This window comes from Myiozetetes cayanensis, unplaced genomic scaffold (assembly GCF_022539395.1).
Source record: "Myiozetetes cayanensis isolate MyiCay16 unplaced genomic scaffold, myiCay2020 scf21, whole genome shotgun sequence".
NCBI lineage: Eukaryota > Metazoa > Chordata > Aves > Passeriformes > Tyrannidae > Myiozetetes > Myiozetetes cayanensis.
Window position 1 is genome coordinate 1,399,004 of NW_026087423.1, and position 18,986 is coordinate 1,417,989.

General features: G+C 51.8%; 1 protein-coding gene across 8 annotated transcripts in view; it reads right to left on the reverse strand.

Annotated features, from left to right (window-relative positions):
- MTMR3 (myotubularin related protein 3) overlaps positions 1 to 18,986 on the reverse strand; it is a 137,071-nt gene continuing 118,085 nt past the window's right edge. For 7 of the 8 annotated variants that reach the window (XM_050318245.1, XM_050318243.1, XM_050318242.1 and 4 more), the window contains 11 exons: positions 18,535 to 18,740; positions 18,194 to 18,325; positions 16,197 to 16,308; positions 15,273 to 15,468; positions 13,555 to 13,740; positions 11,976 to 12,146; positions 9,849 to 9,994; positions 7,781 to 9,182; positions 6,030 to 6,140; positions 5,489 to 5,577; positions 1 to 2,115 (listed from right to left, as the gene is read on the reverse strand). In XM_050318245.1, the coding sequence (XP_050174202.1) occupies positions 1,944 to 2,115; positions 5,489 to 5,577; positions 6,030 to 6,140; positions 7,781 to 9,182; positions 9,849 to 9,994; positions 11,976 to 12,146; positions 13,555 to 13,740; positions 15,273 to 15,468; positions 16,197 to 16,308; positions 18,194 to 18,325; positions 18,535 to 18,740 (2,923 nt within the window). In that variant the 3' untranslated portion in view covers positions 1 to 1,943. The remainder of the gene's footprint in view (positions 2,116 to 5,488; positions 5,578 to 6,029; positions 6,141 to 7,780; positions 9,183 to 9,848; positions 9,995 to 11,975; positions 12,147 to 13,554; positions 13,741 to 15,272; positions 15,469 to 16,196; positions 16,309 to 18,193; positions 18,326 to 18,534; positions 18,741 to 18,986) is intronic. The other variant, XM_050318241.1, reaches the window with a different exon arrangement.

Consider the following 18,986-nt stretch of genomic DNA (forward strand, 5'->3'; position numbering starts at 1 on the left):
TCCCATGCAAAAGTCTAAACTTTATTCACTTTTATTTATATATTTAACAATTCTAAAGTATTTACTTCTCGCTTTTGACAAAAATGAAAAATATAGGAGCACTTTACTCTCTTGTGGAGAGAAGGGTTATTTCTGTACACAGCTACGGAGAGAGAGACGCTTCCTCCTTTACATACAAAGAAAAATAATATTAATAAAAAAAGTGCTTCATCGATCCAAAAAAGCCTAAAGAGCCGCAAGCGTTTATTCACACTGTACATCCCAGCCCTCCCGGCACCAGGAGCTGCAGAGGCTCCGGCTCATCCTGCACCACGAGCCCACATGAGGGAGGGGTGACATCCCCCGGCCCTGCCCCCTCCCCATTCCCGGCAGGAGCCGGACATTCCCCTCCTCCCGCTCCCACGCCTGAGCCTCTGCTCCAGCACCGCTGCTGCGTCAGGAACAATTCCTGGACACCCCCCGGCTGGAGAACCCACCTCAGCCTCGCCTTTCCCTCCTTGTAGCTTTTTCTAAACCCGTGCCAGGGAGATCCCAAGATGCTCCGTCCGTTCCCAGAGCCCCTTCCCAAAAGGACGCAGCCTCCTCCTTCCTGGACATTCATTCCTGCCGGATCCTCGTGGGGGTGGGGAGGGCACAGTCCAACCACCCAGGCCCTTCCCCTCAGACCCTCCTTTGGATGATGTGACTGTGACACTCCAGGGAAGGGAAACGCTCCTTTCCCCAAGTTTCTTGGATTTCGAGCTGCTGTACCTCGAGCTCTCAAATACTCCAGCAGGATTGTTGGGAATATCACAGAGCAGTTGGGACTTTGCCTAAGGAATACACTGTGAGCAGGATCTACACTTCCTCTGCCAGATTGCACTAAGCAGGATTTATGGGATCTATGGGAAGGGGATGAGCACCTACTGCTGAGTTACAAACAGATACTCGGGAGATTCACACTTCAGTGAGGTGACTGGGATTGGGGCAGAAGGAAGAAGGGGAATCCATGATGCATTTTGGATTGTTGTAAGATCCTCAGGCAGGTTTTTCCTATCTGGGGTACACTGAACACAGCCTGGGAAAGGAGGAACATCCCAGGAGGATGCCAAGCACCAGTGTACTCCCCATGGACCGAGCCCGGAGACTCCAGCGGGTCCCGGTGCCTTCCATCGGTCTGGAGTCTCAGTAAAGTGCGAGTGTGACCCACCAGGGCCTGGGCCTGACCTTGGCAAAGCTCTGCTCCCACAGGGAACCTCCCATGGAGAGGGCAGGGACAAGGCGAAGATCTGCTCCTGTCCCACTCGGATCTGAATCGTGGATTGCATGGACAGACCTTTGGAGAGGCCTGGTGTGACACCATCTCACCCCCCACCAACATTCCTGAGCCAACAGTCCAGGTGTTCCCGCTCCAACGGCCCAAACCTCAGGGGCTGTGAGTGCAGGGGATCCCAGTGAGCCCCTGGGAGAACAGAGAGGGAGAGGGCTCTCCTGGGAAGCACATTCCCACCTCTTGTAGCAGCAACAGGTTCCCAAACAGCAGTTTCGGGTTTGGAATAAGAGGAGTGACTGAAAGCCCTGGAGGCTCCAGCTCTGGAGGCTCTGCAGTTGGCTGGCCCGGTTCCCTCTGCTCCCAACCCCCCTCCGAGCGGGACACAAACCCCCCAGGATCCTGGCTCTGGCCCAGCCCCTTCCCACCTCCACAGCCTCCCGCAAACAAACAAACATATATATATTATTATATATACACACACACACGAACACACGGACAGGACAGGCAGGGAAGGGGGAAGAGCTGGAAAAGGAGACTCCCACAATCCAGCGGCACGTCCTCGACGTCTGTCCCGCCCAGCCACGTCCCAGCCCGGCCTCCACAGCGCAGCCTCCCAGCCTCGGCCCTCGGGACCCGCCTGTCCGGGGGAAGGGCCGGCTCGGCTGCTCCCCGCCGCTCCCGGGCCGGGAATTCAGTTGGACGTGGCAGTGATGGGCTTGTCCAGTTCGAGGTCCAGGCTGGAGCTGCCGGGGTGGAGGCTGCTGTAGCAGGACTTGCAGACCCTGCTGGGCTCGAAGAGCTGCTGGCTGGGAACGGGCACCTTCTGGTTACAGCAACTGGAGCAGAACACGTTCCCGCAATTCCTTGTGTCGGGAACAGAGCAGAAACAGAAAAGGGGAGATTAGAAGCAGTTTGGTAAAGTTCTAAAATGAGATATTCCCAGTGCTGTGATGGGGTTGGCCCTGGAGACATTGGAGGGACTCTGGGCTGGGGCACGGGCAGGGACAGCTCCAACACCTGCACTGATCCCTTCTGCAGTCGGAGCAGACACCCAGGAATGGGCACAGGCAGGAGGTAGGAACAGTGTGGGACTGCAGCTCATTAAACTCCTCTGCAGTGATGGGTCAGCCCTCTGCCATGTCATCATGGAATGGTTGGGGTGGGAAGGACCTCAAGCCCTTCTCATCCCACACCCTGCCATGGGCAGGGACACCTTCCACTATCCCAGGTTGCTCCAAGCCCCGTCCAACCTGGCCTGGAACACTCCCAGGCTGGATGTGCTGCAGAGGAGCTCAGGGATGGTGCCACCACCACCCTGGAGCAGAGGGCTGAGAGGGGCTGAGCTGGAGCCAGCACAGACCCTTCCTGCAGGAGCCGTGGGGACTGTGGGGCTGTGGCCCTGGGTCACAGCAGGACGGACGTGTCCGTGCGGGAAGGAGTCAGGACTCTGCTCCAAGCTGGGACAGACGGAAACACCAAACCTCATTTCAGTGCAACTGAAATGTCAGTGCAACCCCCCCACTGCCCCCAGAGCAACTCCAGCGGTCCCACACTCCTGCATCCAGGAAACTGAGCCAACAAGGACCATGCAAAGCCCGGGGCGGGCAGGCAGGCGTTCCATGCGCGGGGCAGGCGGGCACTCGGCATTCCCGGGAGCTGGCAGAGCCACACCGGCACATGCACCTCTCTGGGGATGGGCACAGCCCAGGCCACTCCCTCCTCCTGCACCCCCTCACAGCCTGAGCCCTGTCCTCCAAACTCATCAACTCCTACAAGGAGCTGGGAGTGGCACTCCCGGGTCCTGGATTTTGCAGCTGCCCTTCCCATTAACTCCCTGGCATCAGGATTTGGTGCCCTCCTTGTTCCCATCTGCTGCTGCCAAGAGGCTGCCAGGGAATTCTTCTGACACCCAGCACCTCCAATTAATCCTTCCTTGCCAAGAGAGAGATTTCCAGCTGCTGGTCACTGATGGGGAGAGAGGGAGCAGAGAATTCCCATTTCCCACTTCAGTGGACTCATTTCCTCAGTTCTGCACAGCGGCTCCGAGGCTCGGAGCTGGAACTCTGGCACAGGGACCAGGCTCTGCACAGGCTCTGGAGTTCTGAGGATCCTGTGAGAAACCCCTGTCAGAAACACCCACGGGAGTGGGAACAGCCCCTGAGGTGTCCCACAGCAACACCCTGTGGAGAAGCAGCTCCCACGGCCCCACCTCACTGCCCAAGGAATGATTATCCTGCAGCAGCTCCCTGCTGATGGATGAAGGAAAAGAGAACCAGAGGGATTAAAACAAGCATCTCTTTGTTGGAGCTCAACAGCTTCCTGACATATGCTTGGGGTTTTGTTGTTTTATCCCAGATAATGGTGCTCTGTAACTGCTCTCCCCAGCTTTGGGAAGCTCTGGACAGCTCATCCTTCCATCCTGGTGGTCCCCTGCTTCGCTTCAGGGATTAGAATGAGATGGTAACAAACAGGCTGGAAAAGGGATCTTGCTCACCAGAGGAAGGGGGACTGAAAACCACACTCCTCAAAATGCCAGATCACAGATGTTCATCCAGTTTGGTGATCCTGACTCTCAACCAGCCCTGTACCTGCTCCTGCCATGGGATTTTCAGTCCTTCTAAAACAAGTGGCAAGTTTTTGTCAACTCACTATGACAGAATGCTAGAATTGTTTGATAAGATATGGACCTCTCCCAAAAATACGGCCAAAAAGGGAAGGATCAAAAATAAATGGATAAAAGTTGCAGGGCAGTGTCCTCCCAGCGAGCAGTGCAGCATTCCCTGTCACACACACGGGCTGCCAGTGAGTGTTAGTGTGAGACACGTCCCGGTCAAGCTCCCAAAAGCCGAGTCCTGAAAGCCTCTCTGTGAGGAGAGAGGCCTGTCCACACAGATCCAAACACCCCACCTTAGTTCTGGTGATTTGTCGGCAAGTGAGAAACAAAGAGGGGGAACAGCCCGAGTTAGTTGGGAGAAGTCACCCAGGAAAGGCAGACAGACAAGGGGCAGGGGCTGCTGGAAATGCTCACCAGAGCTGATCAACTCGGTCAGGGTCCCTGCAGGGGGAGAGAGAGCTCAGGGAACAGGCAGAGGGAGCAAACAGTGGCAACCAAGGGAGCTGGAAGGTTTTATCCTGCTCAAGGCCTTACACTGTGGTTCAACTCCACTCCCAGGGCAGGGGTTGCAGATGTTTGCTGGGGAGGCACTCGTGGTGCTGGTCTCTGGACATGGCAAAGCTGCACAGACACAGACTCCAGGGAGACGTGCAGCCATGTGAAACCCTGAGGCCACTTTAACTCCTCGTGATGTTGGGGTGCCCTGTGTGTATCCAGGCTCTGGGAATTCTCCTGAGCCCAGGCCTAGGGAACAGCCTCGTGATATAAATTTGCACAGGCACAGTGGACATGGGGAAAAAAAAATCTCATTCTCATTCTATTTGTTCTTCCTTGGGTTTGATCAGCTTTACAAGACTAATTGGAGCAAAATATAAACCAGACATGAACCAAAAATGATGCTCAGAACTCTTTCCAACTTCAAAAAGCAACAGAGCAGCAGAATGTGGTAACTGCCATTTATTTAAATGCTGGTTCCTGTAATAGTTTTTGCATGTCCAGAAACCAGGAATAGGAATTTATTTGAAATAGAACTTAGAAATTGGAGATTCTCTGGCTTTGACCACGTGGCCTCTGCCTCCTGCTCTTCATTAAGGCCCTGCTGCTGCCTGAGCTGCTGCAGCCTCTGTGGCCACATGTCTGGCAAAGAATAATCCAGAAAACTTTGATCTCACATAGGTGTTCTTTTCAGACTCTGTAGGAGCAAGTTAATGAAGAGGGGAGAATGGTTAGAGAAGGAGAGGAGCAGGTTTACAACCAGCAGTGGGAAGAAGATGCTATTCCTGTACTTCATGTAACTCCTATATTGAATTACTGAATGCTAAGATAACAAAGCTGTATTTTTTATAAACCTAAACAGCCAGCTGCCTCTAAATCCAGTCTGAGGGAAAAAGGTGGGATCTGTTTTGGCTGGGGTGGAACAGATACCAACTGTGGCTTTTCTGTATCTCCTGTGCCCGGAGTGGAGCTGAGCAGGAGGAACTGTTCCGTTCCAGGTGCTCGGCTCCTCCGGCAGCGCAGCCCTGCCCTGCCAGCCCTCCCTGGGAGAGGGGCTGTGCCCAAAGGAAGCCCCTGGCAGGGGTGAGGGGAGCAGAGCAGGTGTCCCTCCCCTGGTGCCCCGGTACCTGCAGTGGTGTTTCCTGCTGGCGAGCCAGAAGGCGCTGTCGCAGCCGTAGCAGTGAGCGGCCAGGTGGTCCGGGAGCCACCGCGTCACCTGGGGACAGCAGGCACAGACAGGGGTCAGGGAGGGGGCAGTGGAACACACCCATCCTGTTTGTGCTCCCAAAACAAAGCCAAGCACCCCGAGGAAGGTGCTTGTTCTGCCGTAAGAGCACAAGGTCAGGGCTGGCAACAGGAGCAGACACACAGACCTGTGAGAACAGACACTGGACTCCCCTCAGACAGAAATCAAGCCAGAAAGGCCAACTCCCTTCAGCTAAAGGTGGACATTCCCCAAGCACATGTCCACCTGAGGCTCCTCTCCTACTCCCCCCTTCCCCAGCTCCCAGTCTGTGAAGCAGAGGGCTCATAGGCACAGGTACTGTCAGGTGAGACGAGCGGAACGCAAGAAGAGAGTTCCCAAGAGGTGGCACACAGCCAAAGGCCGGAGGATAATTTGAGTATCAGTATCCCAAAAGGAGCGATTCACAGGGATTTAGTCTGTACCTCTGTGTCCTGTTTATCCACCTGCTCCCAGCTGGCTTCAGAGAAAATCTCTGTGCTGCAGCGAGACAAGCAGTTCTGATCCAGATTGCTTTCCGAGTCGGGGATAGACGTCTGTTGGTAAACAAACAGAGCTGAACAGAACCTTCCCATATCCCTGCTTCCAACCAAATAACACCCGGAATGCCCCACAGGTCAGGGTCTGCCCCTCTGCTGACAGGAGGACGTGAGGCAGAGTGGATTTAAAATCCAGTTTCTGCTGCGTTAGTGCAAAGTTCTGGCAAAGCTTTGGGCGATTAACCAGAACCTGCTCTCTGCGGCTCCAATTCCAGGGTCCTGTTTCCTTTCCAAGGTTGTTTCACTTTCAGAAGTAAGATGAGTAATGCACATATCCTTTTGTTGGCAAAGATTCTGGAGAATACAAGCCAAATTGCATTTGGGGAATAATGCTTCCTTAATATAGTCTATCCAGGTAGAGGTGGATTTTAACAGATTTAAAATTCAGCCAGCCCCTAAAATGCAGTAAAATAGTAAGAAATCTTGAGTTAATGTCTTTTTGTGCCTGAGGAGTAGGCATTCCTGGAGCTCCAGAAGAAAACCTGCAACTCCCAAGCTGGGGCACAAACAGAAGGTAGAGATCAGGTTCTCAAAACCAGGGAATTCTCTGGAGGCACTGCCAGGCCTGCGCTGCAGCTTCTGAAGGCCCTTAAAAATGGGAGCAGAATGAATTAAGCCAAAGCACCCGATTTTTCCAGGGAATCCAAGCTTTTTGCAGTGACACTGAGCCCCACGGAGCACGTCGAGCTGCGTCTCCAACGGGAAGAGCCAAGAGGGCTCCAAGGATTTTTCCCAACAAACGTACCTGGGACTATCCAGCACCTCTGCCACTTCTGAACAACAACGAATTTGACAACCCCCAATAAATATTTATTTTTTTCAATGTTGCAGGCATATAAACCACGTGGGAAAGGGAAATTTCTGATGGGTGTTGCGTCAGCCTCAGAAATTACGGGCAAGTGCTCAAACCCACAGGAAGGTACAATTCTCTACAGAAATCCCAACTTTTACAACTTTAAATGCTTCCAAGTAGAAGCACAAATAGATTAAGAGCTCCCTTAAAACATAATTTGTTAAGAAAAGGAATCCTTGTTGACATAAGGCTGCATGAAAACTCAGTTAATTTATGCCAGTTAAGTTTAGAATTCCAGGAATTTATTCCACTTACTGAGCCTGGAGCATCCTGGCCATCTGAAAGGAATGGTGTGAACCTGATGGGTTTGAGCTCCGAGAGCACCACCTGAACCTGCAGAGCACCAAGGGATCATCCCATGGTACTGTCCCAAAAATGGCACAGTCACAGCCTCAGGAAAATGTCTTTGTTCCACACGAAAACAACAGTAAAAGAGGTGTGTGGGCCAGTGAAGGTGTTTGGGTTTTTTAATAAGGCCAGTGAAGGTGTCAGGGTTTTTAATAAGGCCAATGAGGGTGTTTGGGTGTTTTATTAAGGCCAGTGAGGGACTTCGGGTATGTCCAGGTACAGGAGAGCTGCTGCCGAACACCCACCTCGAAATAAACCTTGGGTCCACTCGTGGTCAAACTGAAGTCGGGTGAAAATATCAGCCATTAACTGCCATTTATCAAGTGTTTGCCCTCTTCAGAATGACCTGGAGGGTTCTGTAAAAGCCTGCACAGCCCAGAAGTGCCCCCCGAGCGCCCGGGGAGCTGCGGCCGCGGCGCAGGTACCGCTCACTTACCACTTCGTCCCCGTAGTCCCCGTTGAGCCGCAGGGAGCTGTTGAGGAACTGGCTCTCCAGGCGGCTCTTCAGCTCCTGCACCTGCTTCTTGAGGGTCTCCACCTCCTGCTGGTGGCCCGTCTCGATCTGGCGCAGGCGCTGCTGGATGACGTCGCTGTAGACGGGCATGCCGTCGTCGTCCAGGTGGCTGCGGGCGGGCTGGTCGGGGCTGCCGCCCGCCGCCTGCCTGCCCAGCGGGCCGAACACCCACTTGTGGTGCAAGTTCCTCAGGTGCAGCTGGGCAGAGCTGCAGCTGGCCGTGGACACCTGCCTGCTGAGCGAGGCCTTGAGCCGCCCGTCCTCCCCGTTCACGCAGTGTCCATTGCTGGCGGGGAGTTTCGGGGGGACGAGCCCTGCGGGCTTCTCGGCCAGCTTGTTCTCGGGCTCCGGCTCCCCGTTACACACAACCTCGTCTTTGCGCTCCGCGAAGGGCAAGGCACAAGGGGAAGGCATCGGGAGGTGCGTGGTGCTGCCACCAGAAGTCCTGTGCACTCTTGTTCCCAGTTTTTGGAGCTCTATCATGCACTCCCCCTCCGGCCTGTTCTCCAGAGTTCGGGACAGCTCATCAGCGCTGTTGTCGAAGGGGTGAGCTCTGTGGCACGGGCCCTTAGGCAGGAACTCAGGCTTTGCTTCGGTCTCCGTTAAGGTCTCCGTGGAACTTTCGATGTTGGATGTCCTTGCCTCGGGCGGGGCTGGCAGAGGGAAGGGCAGGCCGGCCTGTGCGGTGCCGTACGGGCTCTCTGCCTCTTCGTGCTTCCCGACGCCTTCTTCCTCCGTGTTGTTCTGAGCGGAGCCCTCCACGGGAACAGCCTGCAGCCCCCTCACCTGAGGTACCTTCTGGAGAGCGCTGCCGGGATCGCCGTGCTCGTCCTGCTGTCCTCTGGGCTCAGAAGCACCTTGTGAAAGCGGGTGTGGGGCGGGTGTGGGATTGTTCCTTACGATACCTGCGTCCGCCTCGGCCTTTTCCCCGAGCTCACTGACGTACCCCCGCAGATTGTCAGCTCTCTTCTCTTTATCCAGGGCCACCTCAGCCCCTTTCCCCGCTGCCTCCAGGCCACCCCTCACGTGCTCCTCCAGCCCAACGTCGTCTTTCGTGGCCTCCTGCAGGATGTTCTCCATCTGCCCCTCTGCCACCCCCGCTGCGACGGAGAGCTCAGCGCCCAGGGGGGCCCTGCCCTGCCGGCCCAGGCTGTCCCCCTCGAAGGGCTCGTCGCCGGAGGGGCCGAGGCTGCTGAGCTCCAGGGAGCGCCGGTGCTCCTGCCACTTCTCGTTGAGGCTGGGGTCGCTGCTGCGGCGGGCGGCTGGAGGCACGCTGCTGTCACAGGCTGTCGGCAGATTGTCGAAGGATCTCGTCTTTGGTAGCCTGCAAAGGCACAGACAACCCCGATCCGCAGTCAGGGGATGGTTTTTTTAAACATGTAGCTACTGTGGTTTAAAAGCTCCCCCCTCAATTAGGACAGTAACAATCTGTTCGCTAATGGACTTGTGGGAAGTATTATCCAGGAGCACGTTCTGCCCATCTGTAGTGCAGAGCTGCTTCAGGACTTCCTTTGTTTGCCATCAGGAAAATATGCTCAACCAGACTTCAAACATTCCCAGAATAATCCCTTTACCACCAAGCCCAAATGCTTCCAGCCTGGTCACACCTCCTAATTAACATGTGCTCGGAGTCATCGTACAGAAAAGCAAAGAAATAGTTATTCAACACCAAAAAAGGAACGCAAATTCAAGATAACCGAAGGAAAGCTTATATCCCACAGGGATATAAGGAATTCTATGTGGCTGTGTGACCCCCAAAGCTTAATTCTGTTTGCCAAGCTTCTCTCTGCCACATTATCCCCGCTGAAATGTGACAGCTTCCAACCCCAAAACACCGACAGACTGCACCGACGGGGCAGGTCAGTCCCACATTCCCGCAAAGCCACCTGGGAGGAATCCTGCCCCCCACCACAACCATTCTCCTTTTATATCCCACAATATTCTCAGTTGATCTTACTTTACAGGAGGGGTTTCTGGGCTCTAGGCTCACCTGCCCAGAGGCTGCTCTTCAGGGCTAGAGCCTGGCACAGGGTACGGGGCACAGGAGTCGTCGGCGGGCGTGGAGGGGGACGAGCAGGGCAGGTAAACAGCACTCCAGAGCATCAAGTTCCGCACATGGCACACTGGGTACAGCACCTGAGGGGGACAACACAGCAAAGGGTCAGCTGCTGGCTCCCAGCAGGCACAGGAGTTCAGCCCTGAGGGTGACAGCGAGCAGTGATGGCATTTAATCAGCCACACTTGGGTCTAGAGCGCTCTTTTCTGGCAGAGGCAGAACGCTGATGGCCTTCAGCTCATCCTCAATGAACCCCTGCAATGTGCCCTCTGTGAATGTACGCCCACCACAACTTTATGATTCCATTTAAAAACACCTGGGCTCACTCAAGCAATTCCACTCTTCTCCAAGCAGATTCCCTGTGGAAAAGCAGACAATGCTAGAGAACAGCCTGTCCCCCCAGAGGGTGGTTGGCACTGAACAGGCTCCCCAGGGCAGTGGGCACAGCCCCAAGGCTGCCAGAGCTCAGGGAGTGTTTGGACAACACTCTCAGGGACAGGGTGGGATTGTTGGGGTGTCTGTGCAGGGCCAGGAGTTGGATTCCACAATCCTCGTGGGTCCCTTCCCACTCAGGGGACGCTGTGATTCTAGGAACAGTCAGGTTTCCCTAGCACTGAGCAGGGGAAGGGCTGTGGGGTGGCTGCTGCTCCTAAACTCTGGCTTTGTAACAGATGTGGCTGCATCAGAGGCACCTTTTAAAGCCTGAAGTAAAACCACAGAAAGATAAACCCAAGACAGGAAAACACCAAAGCTCCCCCCTGCTGAAAGAGTCTCCTTGTTAGCACAGACAGTGTTGTCTTTCCTGAGAACAGGGACACGTCCCAAGGGCAGCCCAAGGACAGCCCTGTCCACTCATCCTGCTGTAGGAGCTCTCTACACCCCTCCTGGGCACACCTGCTGGCATTTTCAGGGAAATTTAGATGCATCCATAGCTTTAAACATCCCCCCAGGCTGTGTTTGCCTGCTCTGCCTCAGCACTCCCAGGGTGCCAAGGCTGGGAGGGCTCAGCAGTGACAGCCCAGAGCTCTGCAGGGCCACAGGCAGGGCACACAGGGCCCAGGGAGTGGAAAATTCACCTTCTCAGAGCCAACGTGGGCATAAAACTCTTTCCTACTTAGCTAAGGTTTAATTTTACTCTAAGGAACAAATAAAAGCCACATCTATCAGATGCAAACCCCCTGCAGAGTCCTTACAGTTTGGTTTATGACATCTCATACTTTCATAAATAAAAAGGGCTTAAATATTTATACAGGTCTTTGCAGTCCTACCCCTGATGTCACTTGGGGCCATGCTCTGCACCCCTCAATGCCTCACATCACCTTGTTATCAGGCACACAGTGAGGTCACTGGGAGCCCCTCCCCAGAACACTCAGTGAGCTCTTACCATGGAGCAGCCAGACTGAAAAAGTGCAGGTATTGAGACAAATATACACCAAACAATCTGAGCTACTTCTTCTGTTTAGCTTTAAGATGAATTTAGACACAGTGTCTAGGTTTGCAGGCAATTTTCTGTCACTCCTCTGACACAGCTTAGTTCTCTAGAGAGGTCTATTTATCAAACACTGAAATGTTTTCTGCTACCAAAAATACAGTAAAATACTTAGTTACAGAAAACACATTTCCAGCATGGAGAAATTTCTGAGGTGGCATTTGACATTCCTCAAATATCAGCAAGATTAACACAGGACTTGAAACATCAGCCTGAGCTGAGTGTTCCAAGGTGAATGTCAGTGGGGAGAGCTGAGCTCATCCATCTGGAAACACCTCTCTGTTCATGGTGACAGTTCAGAGAACCCCAGAATGGTTTGGGTGGGAAGGGAACTTAAAGATCATCCAATTCTATCCCCTGTCATCAGCAGAGACACCTTCCACTAGACCAGGTTGCTCCAAGCCCCCTCCTGCCTTTGAACCCTTCCAAGGATGGGGCTGCCACCACCTCAGTTGTGGTTGAACCCTCGTTCCTCGTGTCCCACTGCTGGGGTGTTTCCTCAGGCCCCCCTCCTGGTGGGGGCTGTAGCTGGGAGCCCCAGGGCAGTCCCTGCAGGGGTGGGGGGTACATACAGACTCCGACTGGGAGGAGTAGAGCAGGTTTTTGAAGGCTTTGTTTGCTGCCCGCAGCAAAGACCAGACGGAGCAGGTCCGTTCCTGAGTGTGTTTCTCTCCTCTCTCCTTCGCATTGTTGCACAGGAATGTTCCAAAGAGGCAGGAGTAGGTGTGCTGCACCAATTTCACCTGCACAGAGCAATTCACACGTGTCACAGGTGGCACAGGAGATCAGCTTTACCCTCCCTCTGCAGGGCCAAACCCCCTTGCCAGGGCTCACACGTGGCATTTTTTGCACACCTCCTTACAGAGCAATTGCAGAGGAATGCAAGCGGAGCGGAACCTTTGAAAATCATAACTAAAAAAAAAAAAATCAGGAAAAAAATATAACCTGGAAAGACAAAATATTTGTTCATAATCAAGCATAAAGGTCAGGTTGATTCAAACTCAGTGCCCTGCAGGACAGGCAAAGCAGAGCACCACGATTCCTGTGCTACAAAGCATTAATGCAGAAACCCAGAAAGGCTGATCATCAATCACTTGGTGCTGTGGGCCCAGCCTAACAAAACGGCTTAGTGTGAGCTTAACTTGGGGCATATAAATGACTTCCTTGGGATTACTCAGACGTTTAAATGAAGACAAGGAGTTCAATACCCTGAAAAATGAGGGGGTTACTCTACAAAGGCCAGAACACCACGGGTATGTTCTCTCCCAGCCCCTGGAGATCAGCAGTGTGAGTGAAGCCAGTTACCACCTGTTGGATCTCATTTCACAACCGAGTTACGCTGGGACCGTCCGTGGACTCGGTGACATGGCTGAGCTGGCAAGTGGTAATTCAAGTCAGCCACAATCACAGGAATGTGCCTGAAATCTCTCAGTGGACCAGGCACTTCATAAAAACTTTTACTCCTCAGATTACTGCTCCTGCAGTCCGTGACTGCCACTTCCCCAGACACCTGGGGACTGACTCTGCCCATCCTGGGTGAATTCCTAATGGGAGAGCTGTCTGCTTCCAGAGGAGATAAACACAGCTCCTACATCCTTTCAGCACAGAAACTGAAAAATTTCATTTTCATTTTCAGGAAAAAAACTGAAAAAAAAAATGAACAGAGCAGGTTGTTTTTAGAGGAGGAGTTTCCAAGTCAGAACATGGTCAAAGCAGGGGGAAGTTTGTATTGCCAGAAAGGATGATTTTTTTCATGCTGTGTGGATGTTTTATACCTCTTAGGTGGGAATATTTAATTAATATAATTTCTTTCTTTTAAGTCTAAAAGGACCCTTAAGGGTCCTACTTCTGGTTTAAGAGTGAATAGACCCCATGGAATACACAAATAATTTTGTTTGCTGCATCTGGGCAGCTTTGCCATTACCTTTCTCATGCTTAGGGAATGGTTTGGATTGGAAGGGACCTTAAAGTTCACCTCATTCCATCCCTGCCAGGGGCAGGGACACCTTCCACTAGCCCAGGTTGTTCCAAGCCCCATCCAACCTGGCCTTGGATACCTCCAGGATGTCACGGACAGGTGGGAAAATCATCCCCCCAGGCTCTGTGAGTGCCAGCACTGATTTAGAAGAGTCTATAAAACTCTCAACTCACAAGGAATGCTTCATTAAACTCGAAAGAGCAAGGGAACTGCCTCTGGAGCTGATGGACACAGTCCAGCCACTGCAGGAACACCGGGCAGCGCTCGTTCAGGTCATCCGAGTTCTCCCCATGGCCACAGCGATCTGCAAACTTGTGGCCAAAATCCAGCCACTCCGTCTCCACCAGCACCTGGAAACCCTGCAGGAACAAAAGGACAGATGAAGAATTCCTGCCTTCCTTTGGCTCAGTTTTCTAAGATGGTCTGAGACCCGTGGGAATCACTTTATTGCTGTGCCCTCCCTCTCTTATTTCCCTTCAGCACTGGGCTCATTACTTCTCTTTGCTGCTTTAGTGCCTCTGTGCTCTGAAATGAAATTGGGACAGATATGGATTCCCAAACTACATGAACAGGAAAGGGAATAAGGCACATTAAGTCCTCAGTGACTGGCAGGGACGATCCTGATATGAGCCCTATCTCTCCAGGCAGGGGCGAGCAGGAACTTCATCTTGATCAAATCCATCTGGATTAGGGTACCCAGCATTTGGACAGGACATTTGAAAGCCTTCCCTTGAAAATGATGGGCAGATCTGTCTGTTAGGAAAGAAAACAATCCACAACAGCACATCCAAGCCCAGGGAGAGCAGGTGCTTGTCTGGTGTACACCAGTCACAAGGCTGATTAGAGGTTCACTTGAGTGATTTCTCATGAAAATGAAAAGGGCAAAGACATTCCCAAACAGTGCCTGGCTGAGCAGCTGAATGTGACACCTTGTCTTACAGGACCTGAAATCCATCACAGGGCAGGAAGGTTTGGGTTCTTAGAGGAAAGAAAAATGGTAGAGAATCTTTATTGAGTCAGAGGCTGTGATCAGAGCCAAAATAATGGCTGACAGCTGGGACATGTGAAACGTGGCAATGCTGAAGGCTCATTTTCCTCAACATTTCTGATCCTGGTACAGACAGCTGCAGTTCATGGTTTCCTCTGGATGACAAGGAAGGCACAGGGTGTGCACAGCAGAACTCTGCACCCTGCACAGGAGGGACAGCACTCCTTGGAGCACCAGGAGGAGGTTCTGTGCCCAGGCCAGAGCAGCATGTTTTGCCCTGGTGGGTGCCAGATTGTGGAACTCATGTGAAAAAGGATCCAAGAAGTTTCCACACTTCCATCCAAAAGGCTTTGCTGCAGTCTCTGGTCCTTGTGTGAGTGAGGCTTTAAGCAGCAGCTCACAGCAGTGTTCAGACACAGAGCTCTGTTCTGGACAACAAAGGCATCTTGCCCGTGGGCTGGCAGATGGAGCCCAGCCAGAACATGTCCCACAGTGCTGCAGAGTGATGGGGGAAAAAACTCAGGCTGAAAAAACAGGAGAAATATAACTGACAGAAGACAGGGAAAATGTGAAAGTGGAAAGCTACGCACTTGGGAAATCCAGCAAAGAGCAAGGCTTTGTCTGAGCGCTTGGCTGAGAACCTGCAGTGGGGCAATGGAAACTGCAACTGCAGCTCTTTGCTCTGCATATTCCTGAGGTAAATATGGGGAAGCACAGACCATGACTGTGCAGTTACAGCAAAGGGAATGTAATGGCTGAGTTACAGACTGTGCCTACACCTGGCTGGTTAACTCCTGCCAGCTTCAGTGCCTTGGTCGGCGGAAAGAACTGCAATAATTTACAGACAGGTTAGCTCAGCCAAGGCCCTGAGCTCCCCAGTGCCCTCCCAGGGGGATCACCCACCTCTGTGGTCCTGTAGTAGGGGTCCAGCAGCAGCTTGGCCAGCGCCACGATCTGGGGGGTGCGGTCCCAGCCGTCGGAGCAGTGCACCAGCACCGGCCGCTGGTCGCGGTCCACGGCGTGAACCACCAGCAGCGCCGACTTCAGGAGCACTGACAAGTGCTGCAGCCACTTGGTGCTCTCCAGAGCTGACAGCCAACTAGAGGAAAACGAGGGAAGACAGTTTTTGCTCTTTTAAAATGCTTTTCAGGTTTGGATCTCTGACTTTACCACGGCAAAGCTGCTGTTTTAATAAGCTGCAGGTGCCACATGTGAGTGGTTCTCGTTTATGTCTTGTTAACGCTTTCCCAGGGTGGAGCAACAAAGCCCCACTGGCTACCCGAGGAACTGCCAATCTCTGGGATGAGCTGAAGATCTGGATCGACTTTGAGACCATGGAAGGCTTTAGCAGCAATTTCCAAACAGGGAAGTGGGAGGGAAAACAGGATTGTGGCAACTCCAGTGTCCCAGTGAAGACCCAAGCTCAGAAGCTCCTGAGATGATGGGCCATTACAGGGTAGTTACTCCATAGCACTGGAGGGCTCTGAAACATTCTCTTGAAATGGCACTATAAATGAGGGAAACACGGAACACAGCCACAATTTTCCAAGATGTGAATATTAAAGAGCTGGGAATAGCATGTCAACCTAAGTGGGAGCACTTAGAAGGCCCCCCAGAAGCAGCAACATCTGGTATCAATATCCAAGGTTGCACTACCATTTCACAACTAATTCTCTAAGTTCACTTCAATCACAGTAAACCAATTACCTCCATGGAAATGAAAAAATACGGCCTAGCGTTATCCCCCACGGAATTTCAGTTTCCAAACCAGCAGCAGAAGAAGGTGGCTGCAGAAACACGCCAGCCAAGGCCCAAACATCCACTTACTTTCCTGGATCTGGCATCTGTGTGCAGAGCAGACGCAGGGACTGAAAGCTCTTCCGGATGGAATGGATGTTGGCCATCCCCATGAACACCACCTCACAGTTGGGGTAATATTCTGTAGGGACAGAGGGAAGGAACTAAACAACTGCATTTCTAAAAGAAGCCTTTTTTTCATCAAAACAAACCCCTGTTGCTGTGGACAGATGAAATAATCTGTTTATGACTATTCTGTAAGGACACACCAGCCCTTGGAGCTCGGTGGGTATTTCAGACGTGACACCACAGCCCAGCAAAACAGGAAGCATTTACCAAAGTCCTGCTGTATTTACTTGCAATGTTTCACTCCAGGTCACCAAAAGCAGAGTGCAAACCTATGGGAATAGGGATATTCCTGTGCTCCAGCTCCCAGAGTGTTTGCAAAGACTGAGAAACATCATAAGATGGGAAGAACAAATAATATTTAATGGTAATTCATGGGTGCAAGTTGTAGATTGCTTTCCCTAAGCACTCAGAAAGGCTGAAAGGTCACACCATGTACTGCTTTCTTCTGAGGGGAATTTTATGAGGAAGCATCACATGTGTGAGAAATACTGGAAGTTCAGGAAAACAGAAGATACATGGAATTACTCTGGATGTGCTCATGTACAGATGGGATCACAGCTCAGGGGGGCACCCGAGGAGAGCCAGAAAAATACCAGGAAATGTTTTTTCCCAGATTTAGTTTTGATGCTTCTGTCTGCACAAAAATGGTGACACAACAGCTAAAATGACTGTTTCTAGAGGAGAAAAATAATCAGGATGCAGAAGCTGGGGTATTGAGTGCTTGCACAAGGAAATGCAGGAGTCTGAGCATGTTTTGTGTCATTTGATTTCCCAATTCTTTATCAGCCCAACAGCTGCTGACCCAAAGAGAACATCCTGTTAGCAATGGACTGTGTAACTCCAGCCACAGATTGCACCAGACAATTTCAGCATTTTTTGGTCTTTTCACTGAGTTATATCTAAAATAAAGCACGGCATAAATGAGCTATTTTTATACAGAAAATGAAGCAAACTTAGCAATACCTGCAGAAAACTTAGCAGCAGAAATCAACCCAAGTATTTATTGAAGGTGACAAGTTGTTTGAAAATCTTCTACACAGAATGCAAGAACCAGTATACAAGAAAATCAAACTTCCTGTATACTCTGCTCTTCTGGTTTGAAATTTTACTCTCTTGTAACAAATCTTTCAGTAATTTTGGTTTTAAGGTTTTAAATGGAAACTTCATCTTTCCTTACTGGTGGCTGCATAAAGTGCAGCTATTGCAGCAAAGACCAAAACAGGAATACGTGGTCAAAAGAGATTTTGTTATCTTATCTCTAGCTTTTCTGTCTGGGATTTTTTTCCAGACTCTCCACCCATGGAATTTTAACAGGCTGCATTCATACCCAGTAGTGACCATAAATAACATCTCGTTTACAAAGGCACCAATGCATAAGTGCCAAGGAACACAAAGTGGTGTTGCAAATGCATTGCACATGCAAGGTGAAGCAGGAGTGCAGTTGGTTACGATATAAACGCTGAAAAATGTTCCAGCTTTAGAAAAATTGCTGAAAAGCTGTATCTTGCACAACCATTCTAGAGTATTATTATGCTGTACAGTCAGTGGGTTTCACAAGTTCAGGGCTTTTGGCCGTGAGCACACTGGACACCTTTGTCTCTCTCTAGTTTATATGTTTGACTCAGCAAGGGGAAGCTCATCAGCATGTTCCACACAGTTCAGCATTTACTGAGCTCTGTCACCAGCTGGGTTTGTGCTCTGGGAACAGCCTTCATTAACAGCTAAACCTGCCCTTTGGAAGGGCTGGGTGGTGGCTGCTACGCTCCAGAACGTTCGGAGAGATGAAGAGCCCTCCATCCCCACGGGCAGGTAGACAGGCAGGACCGAAGGGGATCAGTGCAGTCCCATCTGAGCAAATCCTTTTGATTCCTGAATGGAAAACAGGCAGTGCTGCTCACCTGGGCACTCGCAGCCTCCCCCCTTGGCTCTGTTGGCCACGGCTGCCGCGTACGACCGCGCGTCCAGGATCAAAAGCTTCTGGGGCTGAATCGCCAAACTCTCTGCTCCTGAGGCATTGGAGATGGAGGAGTCTGGCAGGGAGGAGATGCACCTGGTGAGGAACTCAAAGGATACTTCTGACCTCGGTCACACCATGATTCACTCAGTCCCACAGTGCACACGCACACAGTAACTGCAGAGTGCCTGACTGAACACAATGAAATCAACCTGTTCCAGCACGGGAGATGAAGCTTTTACAGAAAGCTCTGCCCTCACAGAAGAGCAACAGGGACAGACTTACCAAACTCCACATCAGAGAGGTCCCCTCCATTGGAGAAATCTCTGGAGCAATTCCCATTCATTAATTTGTTGCTGTTGGACCTCGAGTCCGAGGCACAGGCTTTGGCCACGGACTGGACGAGGTGCTCGTCGTCGGCGTTCCTCCAGCCCCACCAGCTCACCTCGGGCTGGCCACAGCGGGAGATCACTGCCCCATTGCTCTGGTGCCTGGAAAGGGAGGGAAGAACATAACCAATGGTGCAAAAGTTGAAGAATCAGGATGAAAACTTCCATGGTGTGCTGTGGTATCTTAATTCCCACCAGGGACCTCGCCACTGTTCAGCAGTTATCCAACCTGGGGGCAGTGGTAGCGTATTCCACGTGCTTCCCTTCCAAATGCTGCCTGAGAACACAGTCACTGAGAGGGGAGAGTCAAAGCAAGGTCAGGAAGAGAAAACAAAGCATCTTCTTGCT